General features: G+C 50.6%; 1 protein-coding gene across 1 annotated transcript; it reads right to left on the bottom strand.

Annotated features, from left to right (window-relative positions):
* Window positions 1-1788: 1788 nt before the first annotated feature.
* On the bottom strand, window positions 1789-17225 carry VOLCADRAFT_121772 (uncharacterized protein; the record flags this gene model as incomplete). Its single annotated transcript, XM_002958959.1, has 12 exons — window positions 17183-17225; window positions 16937-17005; window positions 16203-16253; window positions 15535-15663; window positions 6304-6420; window positions 6124-6193; window positions 5760-5822; window positions 5476-5624; window positions 5073-5244; window positions 4425-4547; window positions 3714-4048; window positions 1789-2422 (listed from the first exon to the last, which is right to left on the bottom strand). Coding segments are annotated over exons 5-12 (1635 nt in total), but the record flags the coding sequence as incomplete, so codon positions are not given.
* Between the last annotated feature and the right edge of the window lie 636 nt (window positions 17226-17861).

Here is a 17861-nt window from a genome sequence, read left to right as displayed (position 1 = left end):
GGTCGGTCTATCATGACGTGTTAGTAGATGATCTCCGTCTGGCTCTTCTGTCTGATCTCAAAGTGGATTGCTGGTCGTCTAAAGTGCTCATCATTTTGCGTTGGTTGGGCCATGAGTGGCCGGCGTGTGACTCCGTTTCTCAGAAGGTAGATGTATACTCGTCTCAGTTGATTCGAGTGGGTGAGGTTCTGGAGAGGTTATCTGCGTTCCTTTTAAGTGACTGGGATCAGTTCAGCCAAGGGGGTGATCCGCGTGTGTTCCAAGGTAAAGGGGTTTCGCTTTGCAGGTATCATAACTGGATGGGCTCCCCTTCACCAGCAAGAGAGGGCTCCGATCCCACAGGCTATTTGCGTGTTTATTTGCCGGTCAACCAGTTGCGTATGGTTGCCAAATTCCGTCTTTGTTGTTGGCCTTTGGAGGTCAACAAAGGACACCATAGGCCGAGAGAGTGCCGTACGTGTCAGGTCTGTACGTCGGGTAAGGTTGAGGATGAATATCATGTGCTCATGGAGTGTGAGGCGTATACTGAGTTGCGTAATAGGTTTCTGATTAACGTTGAAGATACTGATATGCGCAAGGTATTTCTTAATACCAATCCGAGGAAAATCGCTACTTTCCTTACTGAGGTTTTTGATGAGCGTCAACAGCGTGCTCTGGAGCCTCACGGCTCGTGAGGGCACCCGCCGCGTCGGCGGCGGAAATACTGTAACCACAATACAATTACTAGAAATAGTACTATTTCTTACTATACTATGCTATTTGGGTTTTCGAATATAGTGTTTTTGCCAACCGTACTTGTAAGTGTTCCCCTTGCAGAGCTTTCATAAAATTCCTTTAAGTCCCGCGATTCCGGATGCCTGGCTGAGAATTTTCGGGTTTAAATTGGAATGGGGTCTACACCGGGGACAAGTTGCCGGGACAGGCCCTTGAATTGGCCTGACAGGGACACGAATTGGCCTGAGGGACATTCCGACAGTCTGAATTGACCTGTTCGGGGTGTCGATTTAGGGAAGCACAGGAATTGTGCGACCGGCCGGCAGCCCAAAGAATTGCTCTCCCTGACCTTGTGTCCTAACCTCCTGTGACCCCGCGTGCCGTACTAAATCATGCTCAAGCCCAAACGCGCGGCCGACAGGCAAATAGAACAACGGACCGTTATATAATACTCCTTGAGCCAAGCCCTCCGTCCATAAAAATGCTGTGGGGATGTAAGACTGGCAATGTTGGTGTACATTCGTTACCGCGATTGTGCAGAGCTGCCTTCTTGCCAGTCTCGCTAGGATCGTAGAACTGCTGCGATGGATACCGCACTCCGTGCTTTTTAAAGGAGCACCCCTTACAGCAGTAATGAAAAAATGGCAAGGTCCGCACTTGCACACACCATAACGCATGCTTAAAACAAAACCGTCCGTCTGTTGTTATTCATCCAAAATCTATGTTCATTCCAGCACTTGGCCAGCCAATGCACCAGATCAGCTACACTGGCAAGCTGAAGTCACCACCCCGACCAGCCGCGACCCCGCCCTCGCCCTGGACCGTACATCTGCGACGGATTACCACTACTGAGATGGAAAGGTGGCCCACGGCCTTGGCCCTGGTTCTGGCCAAGGATACCCGGCCCGTCCGGCCTAGGGCCCGGAGCATAGCGATATCCATCAGACTCAACATTGGGTGGAGTCCTACCTCCTCCATCACGACACCCCCGGTCGACGTTCAAAGGCTGTTTTCCGTCATGCTGTTGGATGGCTGGAGGCCCTGCAGCACGCACACCAATAGGCGGCGGCCGCCATCCACCGCGGCTGTATGCGAATGATTTGTATGGCGGTGGAACTGACTCTTCTGGGCGAGGGTATTGAGATGGCGACACTTCCCCTTCTCTCCGCTCCACCCTCTCCCCCTGTAGAAGTAACGGGCCCTGCTGCATGGCGCCTCGTCCGTGCTTGTCGCAAGGGTCTACACCCATCCATGCCAGGCCCCGCCGGAGGCTCCCAAGATCGCATCCTCTGTCGTACGACGACGTATAATGCGACGGTAGCACCACTGCCTCACGCCTCATGTGCGTCTGTCCGGGTCCCCAGTCGGCCCCAGACAATCCAAGTAGGCCCGAAGGTACATACTCTCCGTAACCCCTGGCACCAGGTGAAACACCCACGGACGCACCCATGCCGCCACCACCATCTGCCTTGCAGGGCCCCCGCCCATCTGTCCTGGCGACCTTAACTGAGCCCCGTTCCCATTCCGTGCTCCCCCAGCTTTCCCCACGAACTTCACCCTCTCGGGCTCCGGTGCGGATGGAACTGTGAGGACCATCCTCCCGACCACGTTTGGTACATGTGGCGCCGCCTAAGCCATCACCCGCCCCTGCATCCCGGCCACCACCGCTGCTACCATTACCACCCGGAGCCGCTGCTGTCGCAAGGACCTGCAAATAGGTAAGGCGGGCGCGAAACCCAGAAAGCAGTGTTTTTTTTTGGTATACTTTTTTTGGGAATAAATGGGGGTCTGAGCCTGGAAGAAATGGAATCGTTGGGTCAGTGGCCGTACTGGTTCATTACTTCGGCCATACGTCGCCGCAAATGCCTTCTGCACATAATGATGGTGCCGACAGTGTACATATATATAACTTTGCCTTCGCGTGCTCACGACGTTTATGGACAGTCAAAGTGGCTCCGCGCCCTGCTCACAGAGACACTGGCGCAAATGCAGTTAGGTGCACAGAACGATGGTGGTACCGCATGTGTGTTTCCAGACGTCAGGTGTTGTTTACAGCACACCGTAAGGCCTTTGAGGGGGGGGTCTGGGGGGGGCGCANCCCCCCCCAGCGACTATACAAATAGGAATAGTAACCCTAAGAAACACCCAGTTTATTACTCTAGGGTATTAGGCCCAAAACGAAAAAAAAACACTGCCAGAAAGCGGAGACATGCTAAACGGACAGAAAGACCAGTGTAAAAGGCCCCAGCAACGGGACGCGGCTCGCACCTGGCTTGTGCATGAGGTGCTTACGTTTGCTAAAGCTGCGCGAATCCTTTCGAGGAATGATATGCAGCAGGGCCCTGTTCCCATGGTGAATTTTACGCGGTGTTTCATGTGTAACAGTCCCTTAGGGTTTCCAAAGACGGGTGCCGTGCTATGCGTTTTTTGCAAGCAGCACGTACGGTTACAATCGCTAGCTTGAGCAAGACAGAATAGCGCACCCTCACGCCTTTTTATCCCGGTTTCGGAAAGCTGTTGGGCGGTCTCTCCATTGGGGCATCGGAGCTTTGCCCTGCCAGGCTGCCCTCGGCCGACCTTGCTGCGGCCCACTAGAGATGCATCGCTTTCCCATGCATTCCAGGTTGCGTTGTTGGCTGCAAAGTGGGGCTATTTAGGTGTGCTCCGTGAATTTAGAACTGTGGGCGCTGTGACTCAAGGACAAGCGACATGTTCTTTTGGAATCAGGTTGGTTAGCAGCAGGGCGGTCTTTGGCTGTCACGACGTTCTTCGTTAGATAGCTATTTGGGCTATCTTATGTACAGCTCCTATTCCATTGGTTGGTACAAGCTTACTGCAACCCTGTAGCTCTTCAACTCCACGTGTTAATACAGACACGAAGGGTAAACCGATCGCCTTTATACAGAGAGGCGTTGACAGACATGGCCAAAAGCTGTTTAAACAACCTACCCCAATAGGCTTCTGGTTGTGGTCTATTTCCACCATCCTCCGGTCCTAACCTGTGAGGTGGTCGAAGGTTGGTCCAGCACCGTTCCAATGCCGGGGATGACATTGGGCCGATTAAAGGCGGTTACACTCCCCAGCCCGAGCGATCCACTGGCGATTCCCAGACCCGGGACAGCCACAGAAGCAACACCGCTGCCAGTCAAAGGCCCCGAAAGGCCTGCTCCCTGCTTGATCGCAGCGCCGTCCGTGTGCATTCCACTCGCTGACGCTATGACAACTGCGGCGGAGGTGCCTACCCCTGTGCCCACGGCGTCGTGTCCATAGACGTCCTGCCAGATCTCCCCGGGCCGCTTGCGACACCAAAACTGGCACTTTTGATCAGCACCGGCTGGATGAAGGCGAGAAATGGAAACAAGGCAAGGTCGCTCGCACCGGAGCAGGTCCCAAATGCACAGGTTGGGAACAGAGCACAAGGGTCACCGTAAACCAATGCACTTGCAGGACAATCTAGTCACGTTGAGGATGTGCACTCGGGAGTACCATCATCCCTTCCGTTTACCCGTTCTCACCTTTTTTTAGCAATTTCAGCGGCACACCTAGTGTCAATAGTTGCAACATCAAACCTGCTATGCGCTTGCCTTAGACCAACAAAAATTCGCTCTTGAAATTGAAACGCCCAGCCTTGAAGCTCCCGTATGCTTTCCACTTGAACCATGAATGCCGTCCACTTCCCACTTGGCAGCCCCAACCCAAATCAGTCTTACCCGAGGCCAGCACGTGCCCCAGCGGATGCCAGGCGGTGGTCCACACGCTCGCGTCATGTGCGGCAGGGATGATTCCTTGCGCATCAGGTCGACTAGCCAGCCACATCATCAGGCTGCCATCAACTGGGGAAACCCCAAGAGACGGGGATTTGGTAAGAATAAGACAAACAAGACAAAGGCAAAGACAATCAGGGTGTTATAGGTAAGCCAGGGCTGCACCGTTAAATGGACCGCATTCGTTAGGGCCAGGATGTGTTCAGGACCAACGGAAGGCGCAGCGGTAGTGTCACTTGGGGTGACAGCACACATGAAAACAGAGTTAAAGCATCCCCTTGTTTGCAGCGAAGGAATTTTGTCCCATCGACGGCATCGCGGGAAACTACATGTAAACCGAAATACGCCATTGTTGCAGCTGTGCTGCTGCACGTGGTGTGCCGCTGCTAACCTGCCAATACAGGAGCGGGCGGCCTCCTAGGATAGAGCAACTCACCCTCCTCCGCAATAAGGCAAACCACTGCTACGCTGCTGCCTCAGCCTAAGCAGTTGCGCAATGTAACTTTCAGGAGACATACCGACTCGAAGAGCTTTCTCTCCATGATCAACTACATTGCACTCCTACATAACACGAGAATTGTATAACATACTCACTTGCGCCCGTCACAAAAAGCTCCTCGTGGTGAGGATGCCATGAGACGCAGGTCACGTCACGGCCGTGACCGGCGAAGGTTGCCACCTCGCGAAGCATTCGTACATCGTAAAGCTTAACGAGCTGGTCACGAGAGCAGGACAGGAGCCAATGGCCATTGCGATTCCATTTGACCTGCAGGCGCGTAGAACAGCTCCGGATACGAGTAGGGAGTGGGGTTCATGTGTCTAGAATCTGCTTAGGTCCTGCGACCCAATCAACGGGATTGTGCATTTCAAACCATGGGAGCATAACCTATATGCACCTAGCGCACCCATCTCCAGGAAAGCTGAACGCGGCACCGACAGTGCCACAATCTTAATCAGTCTCCCTAACCCGAATCCCTTCGATCTGCTCCACGCGCACCTGGAACACGCCATTCTTGTGGCCGTGTAAAGTGGAGAGGCAGGTGCCAGCTCGCGGGTCCCACAACTTAACGCAGGCGTCCTTGGAGCAACTCGCAATGACGCCCTTTGTTGGGTGCCAATCCACCCAACGAACGTCTCCACCATGGCCTAGGAAAGTAGTGGGCGGTGTAGACAGAATCTCATGTGTGGTGTCCACGATTCCATGCCTTGGGAATAACGCGAGAACTGGTCCCATCGCGCACTGTGCCGCAAAATAATCCCTGGATGATATGGGTAACTCACCCGTCATGGACACCTCCTGTCCGCGGAACGTGTCAAATACACGGACCGTGGAGTCATCCGAACCTGTGAACAATGGACGAACCAGGGGTCGATGTACATAAACTGAAGCAAGGAGCACCGTGGCGACGATTGATCGAGAATCAAGGTCGGCGATGTACCAGTCAGTAGCTGCGGTAGCATTGTGGGCTTGCCCAGGCGGCAATATAGCTGCGGACAAACCCCTTATCCTGTCAAGCTAACATTCTACAGGAACAGCAGATGGAGACGTTTTCGCCCAGTAGCCGGGGTGGAACTTAGCTCAGAGGCAAAGAACTGAGTAATGTCTGGAAAAGGCATCTGGAGGCTTGCCCAAGTCCTTACTTACCCGTCGTAAACTTGAAGTCGGACGGTGAAAAACTCACTGACCGGCATGACTCCTTGTGAACGTGATACACCTAGAGAGCAAACGGCGGTGGGAGAAACAACCCGCAATGAAGAAGCAAAATAAGACTGGCAGGGAAACATTTAAGACGTACTCATGCCCACCCTGCCATTCCAGCTGTACCTGCAGCACCTCCAGGGTTGGCTTAGAGAACTTAACACGGCCCATGTCATCGCAAGACAGCAGGAACAGGCCGCTGTGGGAGAACACCATGCAGCGAATAGGCGAGGCCTCGTGTACCTGCCAGAGAGTGGTGGAATGCCACAGGGTAAGGCACAGAATACAAGAGCTGGCACACATGCTTTGCATGCTAAGATGCTCGTAAGATATGGCAGCCTGGAAAACTTTGCATGGCTGTGGTGGTTTTTCATCTATCATAAGCCACCCTCCTCTACAACCTTCCAAGCTACAATATAAATGCACTCCCCTGTCTCCCCATCATTTCCATTCTCGCCAGCCGTCCCGGAGCAGGAGAATGAGCAATAGCATTGGATAGTAAGATATCCTGGTAAACTCCTAAAGCCTCCGGCTGACGCCTTGAAAATGCACATATCCATGCTCCCTTACTACTTACGCGCATGTTTCCACAGGCCGGGTAACATATGCCATATTATTGTGTGAAGTAAAGGGGTGTAGATTCGCCCGTGGCCACTAGCCTGGCAGCCCCTACCTTATCCGATGCTTCAGGACACCCATGCCGGCTACTACGAAGTCAGTAACTTCTGTAAGTTAAGCACCCATCACCAGCACCCAGTAAAACCTGCCGAGTTAACAGTGACAGCAGTGACAACTCTATTCCTGATCGGCTGACAACTTACTGTAACCGGGTCCATCATCTGCACTGCCATCGGCATGGCTGCACTGCCATCGGCATGGGAGTGCATACACCCCCTTACGGTCGCGGAATTTTCATCCCGCCATACGAGTGAATCACACAATGTTTCATCATCTTCGCAACAGAGCAATACGTGAATTACCATTTGAAACATATTCAATTTTCCACAACTTTGGTTGCAATGCCGATTTCCTCATGCCTAAAGCCCAATTTACCGGTGTAAGGGGCTGTTTCCACTTAGGATCCTAAGTTAATCCCGACGTGAATCCGGGTTAACGTCACAGATTAGGGCTTAATCCGTGGCATATGGAAACATCCCGATGATTAGCACGGATAGGGTTGGCGGGATTAGCGAGCGTTGTACACCAGTATAGGAACTTTCACGAATTAAATTTGGAATGCTACATTGTAAAATGCGAACATTCCTCCTAATCTGTAGACAAAATTCGATGGAATTTTTCACACAATCACGGATTACCGCGTTATACAATGTCTAATTGGAAACCAGATTGATAGCTTGAAGGATTAAATCCTGTAGGTGTTCCTAGTTTTGTGGAAGCTTTGCACTTCTTGTTCGGCGTTATGCACTACACCGTCCAAAGGTGCTGCAAGGCCTTCATGTTGATACTCTATAGTCCTTAAATGTCCAGCGGTACTCTTTTATGCATTATATGCACGGAATGGCAATTGCAGTACTTAATCCGTTTCTTAATCCAGGCCTATGAACCAATCCCGTGGATTAGCGGCGGATTGGTGCAGATTGAAAAATCTTGATCCACGATGTTAATCCTAAGTGGAAACACCCCTAAATGCTTGTGATCAACCCTGACGAGATAAAATGATATCACATTTGTTACGACCTTTAGATTGTTGCGGACCTAATTGTCAACTTGACTTATGGTGCTCGTTTGTTTGATTAAATTCTCGCTGTAACATCGTTACTAGATGTCTAAGAGAACACTAGGATCAGTGCGGGCACTAGGATTACTTCGGGCGGATCAAGGCTTAATATGACATTTGTAAACATCACAGGATAAGGGGGTGCTTCCACTTGGTTTAAAAGTCGCGGATTAAGCTTTTCTTAATCCGCACCAATCCACCGCTAATTCGTCGGTGTGTTTCATACGCAGATGAATTAAGATACGGATGAGGTACGACAGTTACCGGTACTATTATTGGTGCATTAAACGCAAAAGTGAGTATTATTGAAGATATTACAGACTATTTAGAACCACAAAGTATCAAATGAAGGGTGAAATGAAGGGTGTTCTTGGTGCTCATTGTAGGCTGCATTGCTACGGCCCCCGTGCGGGTTCAAGCCAGCGTTGCGCTCAGCCAAAGGCCTTGCAGAACGGTGTACCATTGACTCTGCGCATCTAAGCGGCGACCGCGGTGATGTGCATGTTATCTCTTATTAGAAAACCAAGAAATCAATCAGGCTTTAGATATGGTTCTGAGATTGTCAATTTGGTAGCATATCCACCAGGTAGCAAAAATTTCCCACCAAGTTTGAGCTTGTAGTACAGAAAAAATGCGCACATTTCATAGCATTTCAATCTATATTTAATCCGCGAAGCGCGCGAATACGGGCGTAGATTTCTTACTAATCCCGCCAACCTTTATCCGCCGAATCCGCCCGGTGTTTCCATATGCGACGGATTAAGCTCTTAATCCGCGGCTTTTAATCCAAATGGATGTAGCAGCCGGTACACAGTACGGCGCTATAAATACGCGCAGAGCGCGACCACCAGCAACTCGAGAGACCTTTTCAGCGGTCAGCTGCTACAATGGAACACCCCCTAAGTGTGGATTAGGCGGATTAGGAAGGTGGGATTAGCACCCGTTGTGATTGGATATAGGCTTCCTATATTGTCCTGAAAACAGAAATATATTTTCTCCAGTAGAACCACTGTAAATCTGATGGAAAATGTTTAGTAACTGTCTGCGGCTGAGTACTAAATGACCTTGTTCAGATCAAAGCAGTTATGAAGCGTGCGGAGGCAAATCGAATGTAGAGGTCCACGGATTAGCTATGATAACGTTGATGTTGGAAAGTGACCGACACTCATACATCAGTGAATGGTGACAGCAGTAATAGGACCCAAGGGGGTCCGGCACTTTGCTGAACCCCGTGGTTTAGTGTGCGGTCAGGTTTTGAGCCCCGCACTTTAGTGTGCGGTCATCTTTTCGCCCCGTGGTGCTCTCTCCAGCGAAAGGGGATTGCAAACACCATAAGTCCCTCACAGGCTACACGGGATGGAATGGCTGAAAAACAGGATCAGAAGGTTTTGGGCGTTTTTAAGGACTTCATGTGCGTACTGGAGAAGCCTTTGTATGTGCAGCAACTGAAGCGTACGGCAAAGTATGAGCAGCAAACACCAGCTGCAAGAAGCCTGCTCATGGGGCGCCTAACTACCTTTGTAATGAGGCCGAATGAAACGATCAGTGACTACATCACGGGGTTCCAGGCTCTTCGGCTGGAATTCCCGGCCATCAGTCAGTCCTTGACGACAATGGAGTGAGGCCACATTCTTAAGGGCCTGCCAGAGCCATATGCTGTGTTCCACACTACTATACAGAACGCTGGCGACATCGACAAGTGGAGAATCTGGAGGTGTGACCTCATCGAGGAGTGGAAAATTGAGACAGAAGCCAAGGAACCGTCCGTCAAGGGGGCCTACAACATCATGTGCAGATGCCACACAGGAAGGGCAAGGACAACTGCAAGCGCTTCTAGTGCAAGGAGCAGGGGCATTTGGTCGCGAAGTGTCCTAAGCTCAAACAGGGCTACCCGCCGGCACTGCCACCACCACCCCGCCGCCTCCTCCACCACCTCCCTAGACCGAAAGTCGGTGACCACAACAATGGCAGGCGGCTGGCAGAGGTTAAGACCTGACTTCTGCTCCCGGTCGACCCGGATTCAAATCCGCCTGCCGACCTCTCGGGTGTTTGAGAGGTGGTGAAATGGGAGGTGGCCCCCCATCTTGTGGACGGTGTAGGACGTGATAAAATCAACTCGCGAGCTGACCAGGAACTAAGTTGAGGCGCCGTTGATCCGCTAGATTTGGTTGGATGCTGGTTGTGAGTTGCCAAACTCAAAGAGTACACTCTGAAGTCGGATGGGGTGAATGGCTTAGGGTGCCCCTCTAGCAGGGGAGAGCAGGGAATTGCCTCGTGAAGGAGGCCAGTGGTGAAGCTTAACCACCCTGTAACAACATCAACAATGACAACAGCCAGTGCAGGTGCAACTGCAGGCACAGGGCATGCCGTGACGCCTGGGTGGAATCGTCAACACGCTTGGGAACTTAAAGCTGGGACCTGGACATTAACTACTCGACAGATTGGGAGCTGAGGAACATCTGACCATCAGTCCCTGTAGCAGCCGGTACACAGTACGGTACTATAAATACGCGCAGAGCGCGACCGCCAGCAACTCGAGAGACCTTTTCAGCGGTCAGCTGCTACAGTCCCGAGGATGTGTCAAGAGTTGGTGCCGGTGCAGGAGAGCGAGGGTGTGCTGTTCCAAGTGGCTGATGGGCGGACGGTTAGCTCTATTGGAGCGAGTAGGTTGTCGTTTGCTTCATTTGGGGGTTCGACAGACGTATCTGTGTCTGCACCTGTGGTGCCAGGCATGAGATACCGCTTATTTTCGGTCAAGGCGTTGAAGAGGGGCTTCCCTGATGTGATGGTCAAAGTGGACCTGACTAGCATTCTCCCACACATAGCTATAGGTGGGATTCCCGCCATTAATGTGTTCGAGGAGGATGGGATATATTATGTGCTAGACCAGAGGAAGACTGAGCAGGATTTTAGCAGAACTTATAATCTTAGCCATGAAGGAGGCAAAAATTAAGCTTGAGCGGAAATTAGAACCTAGCACCAGCGCCTTGGGCACCTGAGTTACTCTTCCCTAGAGTGTGTGAATTGAACAGCAACAGGGATGGAGCGCGCGAAGGAGGACTTGCAGGACACAAAGGGGAGGTCCTCCGAGCCATGTGCCATGGGAAAATTGAGCCATAGTTCTCATCGCTCATCAACCCACATGTCCGAGCATCCACTCGACCTCTTCCACATGGATGTCTGTGGTTCTATGCCGGTTACATCTGTGGGTGGGGCTCGCTACTTCGCCAGCTCCTATGATGACTCACAAAGTCTTGTGAGGTTAGGTGCATGCGATAAAAGGGTGAGGTGCCTGACGCCGTTTGTGATGTTTTGCAACGGTGGGAACGGCAGACTGGCCTAGAGGTTCGTCGTGACCGTAGTGATTGTGGGACCATATATATAAGCAAGAGCCTTGCTACGTTTTTTTGGATAGAGGCATTGTGCACGAGAAGTCAGCCCTATATATACCTGAGCAGAACGGAGCAGTGGAGCATCTAAACAGGACTTTGCTTGAGCACGTTTGTACCATGTTGGCCGAATCGGGTGGCTTGGAGTGAGAAGGCTGTCCTAGAAGTTAGGCGGTCGTTATGCAGCGTTAATGCCGTGGGGTCTTTCAATAAAAGCGCGATAGAACGCATTGGGTCATGACCGGTCCCAGAGGCGTTATGGTAGAGGAAATTGGTTGCCTTCACGGCATGGAGGCCGAAGTCCGTGCCCATGGGCCCTGGTACCATATTTGTCCAAAGCTGCTGTGGAAGATCGGTTGGATAGGGAGCGATTCACGTATAGCCAGGTAATTTGAAGTTTGCTGTTATGTGTCTGGGTGTGCACATCCCGATATTGTGCTAGCCATGGTAGCCCTAGCGTGCCATATGGTCAATCCTAGCAAGTCGCACTGGATGTTACTTGGCAGATTGTGGTGACTTGGCTGATTATGGTTTGGTTCTTGGTGGCGAGCATGCTGATGAGAAGTTAATCAGACATAGTGATGCCGATTACGCAGGCGGGCTGTGTAGATACACAACAGTCAACATGGTGGAGCTGTTAGCAAGCAAGCTTCTGCATAGTGTAGCCGCGTGTGTAGCCGCATCAGCGATGGATGCAGAATACATGGCGGCTCCAGAGGCTGCTAAAGAGGCTTTGTGGTTGTGTTAATTACTTGGCCACCTTGCCTACAACCTTCAGCCAATGCAAATTAACTGTGATAGGATTCGTTTGGCGGAAACCCGGTTGTGTCTAAGCAGCCGAAGCACATTTCTGTGCATTACCATTTCGTACAGGGGCAGTTAGCGCTCGATATGCTGGTGATGGTAGACTGCATGTCGGAGGAGATGGCGGCCGGTTGCTTTATGAAGCCGTTGTCACCAGAGAAGTCTGCTAAGCACCGCGCAGCTATGAAAGTGCACGTCCTGAGCCTGTGGGCGTGTTGAAAAAGGCCCTGAGAGATGCGCAGGCTTGACACCTTGGTAGTTTGTTTGGTTGGTTATCCTTTGATGCACCAGATCAAAATTAGCTGCAACTTGTTCATACAGTTCCGATGTCTTGATTGATTATCCTTGCTCTCTTGGTGTACCGATATGAGCGACTGATGTGTTCACTGAAGAACTCTTGTCGCCAATAGTTGATACCGTAGTGACAGGAAATGTTCGTGATTTTAATTTCGTGACGGCATCACGAAATTATGTCACATATAAATTACAAGCTGTTCCAGGCGATGGTCGTCACGAATATATGTGTGCTCCGAAGCCAAATCGTATAATGCCTTCAACACAGTAATTACTCGTCGAATTCCATTTATCTGGCCAAATATACATCCATAGTAACTGAACGGACATGGATCCGAGGGCCAAGCGGCCTAAGCAACAAAGCCCTCTCAATGCGGACTCTTCACACTTGCTCGCGGCGCCCCAGCTACGGATAGAGCTGGTTTTGCCGCTCCTAAATAACCGTGCATGCATTGGCCAGCGTTTGCGTCAATCGGCGTTCTGAGTCGGACCCATTAACGAATATTGCAGGCACCGTTGCTTCGGTTGCGTTGGCTTCTCACGAATTCAAAAGTTTCCCCAATAATTTCGGGTGTAATTTTGAGGGTGTCTCGAACAATAAAATCACGAACATTTCCTGTCACTACGGTACATTTTGAGAGTCAGGGCATTGGCGCACTTTTGCAAGTCCCGCCATATATCAGCAGGGGGATGTGCTACCACGGCGTACTGCCACAGGCTCTCTGCTACGAACAAGACCTGATCTTCATGCGTCTTAACAGCTGGTTGCTGCAAATGGACCACAGTGCCCCTTAAAGTCCCCTCCATCCTGAGGGCATGGAGAACCGTGTTGTGTTCGAGCAAAGCAACTTATTTGAGGATTCTTGCAATCCTGCTTATCATAACTATTTCAGTTCTTTCAGTATCATGATTTGCTGCAGAATTTTTTTAAAGCTATTTCGAGCCATCAAATGCTTTTTTGTAGCCACAAATAGAAGGGCCGCAATGGCAAGGTGTATCAATGAAATTGTCGCGACATTGCAAGCAGCGGCGGCCAACGATTGCTGTGCACGGTTGCTGCTAGACATCGCCCTTCTATTAAGCATTCTAATGGATAAGAAAGCATTCTTATGAAAGCCCTTAAACAGACAGAGGAAAGAGACAGCATCGCCGTACATAGTCCTTGTTCTAAGCTCCTCGACAAGTCGGGTGTCGGCTTCCTCGAAGCCGGAAAGGGGCGGGCCCCCCCTGCATCCGTACAGGCCGGTAGCTAGCGCGGCACGTGTGACAATTGATGGGTAGCGTCACTGCGGTGGGAGATGTGCTTTGTTGCAGCAGTACTGATGGTGTGGGAGCTAAGCTTGCACCGGCGGAATCGCATCCATCCCGGGTGCATGCCGCATGGACAGTGAGGCAGACCGCAAGTCGGAATGCCCGTGCGGGCAAATTGGTAACGCAAGCTGAGTGAAGTTCAATGCTGTCTGTGATGTTTATCCCCCCCGAAGCGCCAGCGGCCTCAGAAATCCGCCCCACAGCCGCGAGATTCATCGCGGCACACCGTGATGTCTCCGGAGGCCCCGAGCATTGGCTAAAGTAAATGTACAAACGAGCAGTTGCGTATTTCATAGAGAAATATAAGCAAATTTGTCGGCCTGCTGGTGGCAAGTCGGAATGCCCGTGCGGGCAAATTGTAACACAAGCTGGGTGTTCAAGTTATCATACGCTGTCATCTCGAAAATCAATGATGAGATACACGGCACCTTTTTGAGATGAAATTTAGCCCGAGAGGCGTTGATGTGACTATGAGCTCGGTCAATGGAGGCAACCAAAGTTGTATGTGCTCATACGATCTTTGTTAGGTACATGCGAGATACCTTGCAATAGAGAATGCTATATAGTACCGATAACGCGTTTCAGCCGGGTGAAATATTATGTTGGTCCGTTACACACTTAAGGTCTGGGAGTTCGAGTTATCATACGCCGTCATCTAAGAATTCAAATATGAGATACGCGGTACCTTTAAATTTAGCCCGAGAGGCGTTGATTTGAGTTTGACCTCGGTCAATGTAGGGAGCCAAACTTGTTTGTGCTCATACGATTTTTGTTGGCTACAGGCGGGATACCATGCAATAGAGAATGTAGTATATTACCAATAACGCGTTTCAGACGGGCGCGAGATTATGTTTGGTCCGTTACACACACACACACACACACACGGACATGGGCAATCGTACAGGTCGGGGCCCCCCTGGGCGCTTCGCGCTGGGGCCCCGCCCAAAAACACTAGCGGGATTAGCGTGGATCAAGCCGGATTAATGCTGCCCTACTCCGTCCGATGAAATCATTCAGTGAACACCCCCCAAGGGGGTGCCCGCTTGGACTAAAAGTCACGGATAAGGGGTTAATCAGTTGCATATGGAAACATCGCGCGGATTCGCACGAATCAGGAAGGTTAACGATGGTGGGATTAGTGACAGTTGTACACCCATGTACAAGCTTATTGTCGTAGACTTATTTTGATTATCATGCAACTTAGTATGCGTCTTTGACATATGAATGGCACTGATTCGGCGAAAAGTATTTGCAACTCGCACGGGACCAAGACCAAATTGTGAATCGCAGATTACCGTGTTTTACAGCACCTCTACATAAACGAGACTGATAGATTGAAAAATTATCCGTAGGTGTTTATCCTTTCCTGGAAGCTTGACGTTTCGTGCCCAGAATTATGTATCCGCTGCAGGCGTTGCTCCGAGGCATGGAGCCACTGGCTCCGTTCTATTGGTGCGTGCGCTGCAATTGTTTTATACCTACTATACTCGTCGCTTTTGCCTTTCATGCACGGAATATAAGTGACGGTAATTGCTGTATATAATCCGTTCCAGATATCCAGATCTATGATATCCAGATCTATGAAACACACTGTGGACTAGCAGTGGATCAGTGCAGATTAGGATATCTTTATCCGTGACTTTAATCCAAGGAAACACCCCCTAAAGTTGCCACACAGCTTAGGATGCTACTAACCTACAAGTACTTATGTAGAAGTACTAACATACAAGTGCTATTATACAAGTAATCTATCTCCACGTTGTATATGGCATTAACTTTTGTGCAGGATGATTGGTTCCGTCCACATTTCAGGCAAAGTACCTGTATTCCCGGGCCCAGCTCATTCTCAAAATTGGTCCCGTTCCAAAGGCTAACATTGCCATTGTTGCCCGCGCACAGCAGCCTCCGCCCGTCTGGGGTGTAAAGAAGATGGTTGATAGCAGCCCGGTGCTGCGGTAATCAATTATAGTGGGCAGGCAAAATTTAAAGCGGGGCCGTTTCCAGTAATTTTTTATGGGATATGGACGGAAGGACTAAGTGAACTCCTCGTCGCGTCGGGTCATGGGTCGTGCTAAGCTTATCTGTTCCAGTAGTGTTAATTGAGCATCTGGCTGCCTTCCGTGTGTTGTAAGCTTACTTACACTTAGCGACCAATCGGGAATTTCCCCACCACAAAATTCCCAGGTTAATTTATTGCGAAAAATGTTGCTTATGTTTATCATTGGTGCCTGCGTGTAGACAGATACAAGAGACAAACTAACATTAAACGCAACCCCGGGGCCCCTGCATAAGTGGACACGTGGGTGCAGGAAGGATATTGGGCGAGGATCAGCGTGTTGTGTAAGGGGGCGATTAGCCTGCGTGCCCTCCTCTAGCGCACTGGAACGTCTGGACTTTATTGGGAGATCACCATAGCTACGATAGGACCCGTGCATAATACAGTGATGTGGAACTGTCTATCCAGGCACAGTGCGGGACGAAGCTCTCACCCGGAAGAACGATGATGTCACGAACTTAGTTCCGATGCTGCTTGCGGGCGTCTGTGGGTAGGCCAGAGGCGACAGCAGCTGCGAGGGGGGTTCATGTACATCAATAAGCCAACGGTGGACAATAACGCGCATGTTCCAAAACCCATCTTAGCCATCCCCATTAAATGATCTAGAAGCAGCATCAACGCGAAGTGTTTTAGCCTATTCAGTATCCATAATTATTGCTGTCATTCGCCATGACCAGCCACGGTCCCATCAAGTTTAAATATTTGGACCCATGGAGCTTATTTCATCAGCAGATCATGACATGCTGTTTCAAGCCCCCAAACTGACCAACCGCATAGTTCCAGAAATGCTGCCTTACGTCCTCACAATGTCGCCAACTCAACGTGAACAAGATATTAACTTTATTATAACGTGTTTCTATTTGAGATTTTTACGCAACAAACCGTCGTCATGCGTCGCCATCACCGCATCTGCCATGAACTCTGCCCCCACGGCCGTTCCTGACCTACATCCCTGGGCTCCTCCGGTACCATCAACATCCTCATGGCCACCAATTTCAAAAAGCTTAGGCGTTACAACAGACCTAGAAACGCTCTTCCCAAAGCCCACTGCCCCACGCACGAGCTTTTTACAATATGCGTAACATGTCCAAAACTTTATGTCCCTCCCCGTCATATTACACAAAAGTCCCTGTACTGCTTCCCAACCATTTCTCCGTGTACACTTACATCAAAACTGCACGCGAAGACAGGCTGCAGTTGTGAGACTTGTCGCACGCTAGGTGCTGATAAGCACGCCTGGGGAAGTTGGGGTCGCGGCAACAGCGAGGGTTGCTCGTCGTGTTCAATATACGGATCAGTTGGAAGTGAGGAGAGATCCGTCGCACCAAGGAAACTCCTAGACATGTTCATAAATGCCAATGTGCACTTTACTGAAGTGCGATTATAAGCATTCGTTCTAACATGTTAACATACCTGCACAAGCCGGAGATAGGGTCCCACGTGCTCCAGGACGCGGCTGTAACCAAAACCGCCGCCGGTTGAGGGTGCGGGTACAAATACATTAACCAGGTCCTTATGAATGGTGTAAGTAACATGTAAAAGCATGGAACTTCTTGCATGCGCAACGGGATGGTATCACGGCAGGCCCGGCCCCCCTAACCTCCCGGACATGATACTAGGAGCATCGCTTGAAAACATGCAGAACGTTTTCACTTATGCCAGCAGATCAAGTGTTCGCAAGGCGTTCGTGCGTAGTCTTCGTCCTGGAAAAGTCAGCCCAAGACGAATATCTGGTTTCAATCCCCACGCCAGCCGACAAAGGCCCACTGTTTCCCTTCTTAAACCTGTTCCGTACATACAACCTATCAAGGTCCATAGCCCGCATGTGGTACAACATGGGTTCAGAATACACCCTTACTAAGACGACATAATTGCCCAACCCGTGATATCCATAGACAAGCCCTGTCTAGTACCATCTCGCAGTTAGATTGATCTGAAGGCCTCGACCAACTTCACTTTAACAAACTGAAAGGGTCCCTTCTTAACAAAGCCAACTGAGTCGTCTCGATCCAATACTAGAGACAGTGGGGCTCCAAACCCTTATATCGCCTCCAAACCCTTATATCGCCTCCTAAAGGTGTTTCAAACCCTA

This window comes from Volvox carteri (assembly GCF_000143455.1).
Source record: "Volvox carteri f. nagariensis unplaced genomic scaffold VOLCAscaffold_115, whole genome shotgun sequence".
NCBI classification, from domain to species: Eukaryota; Viridiplantae; Chlorophyta; class Chlorophyceae; order Chlamydomonadales; family Volvocaceae; genus Volvox; species Volvox carteri.
Note: the sequence above shows the minus strand (reverse complement) of the source record. Positions and strands in the feature narration are given on the sequence as shown.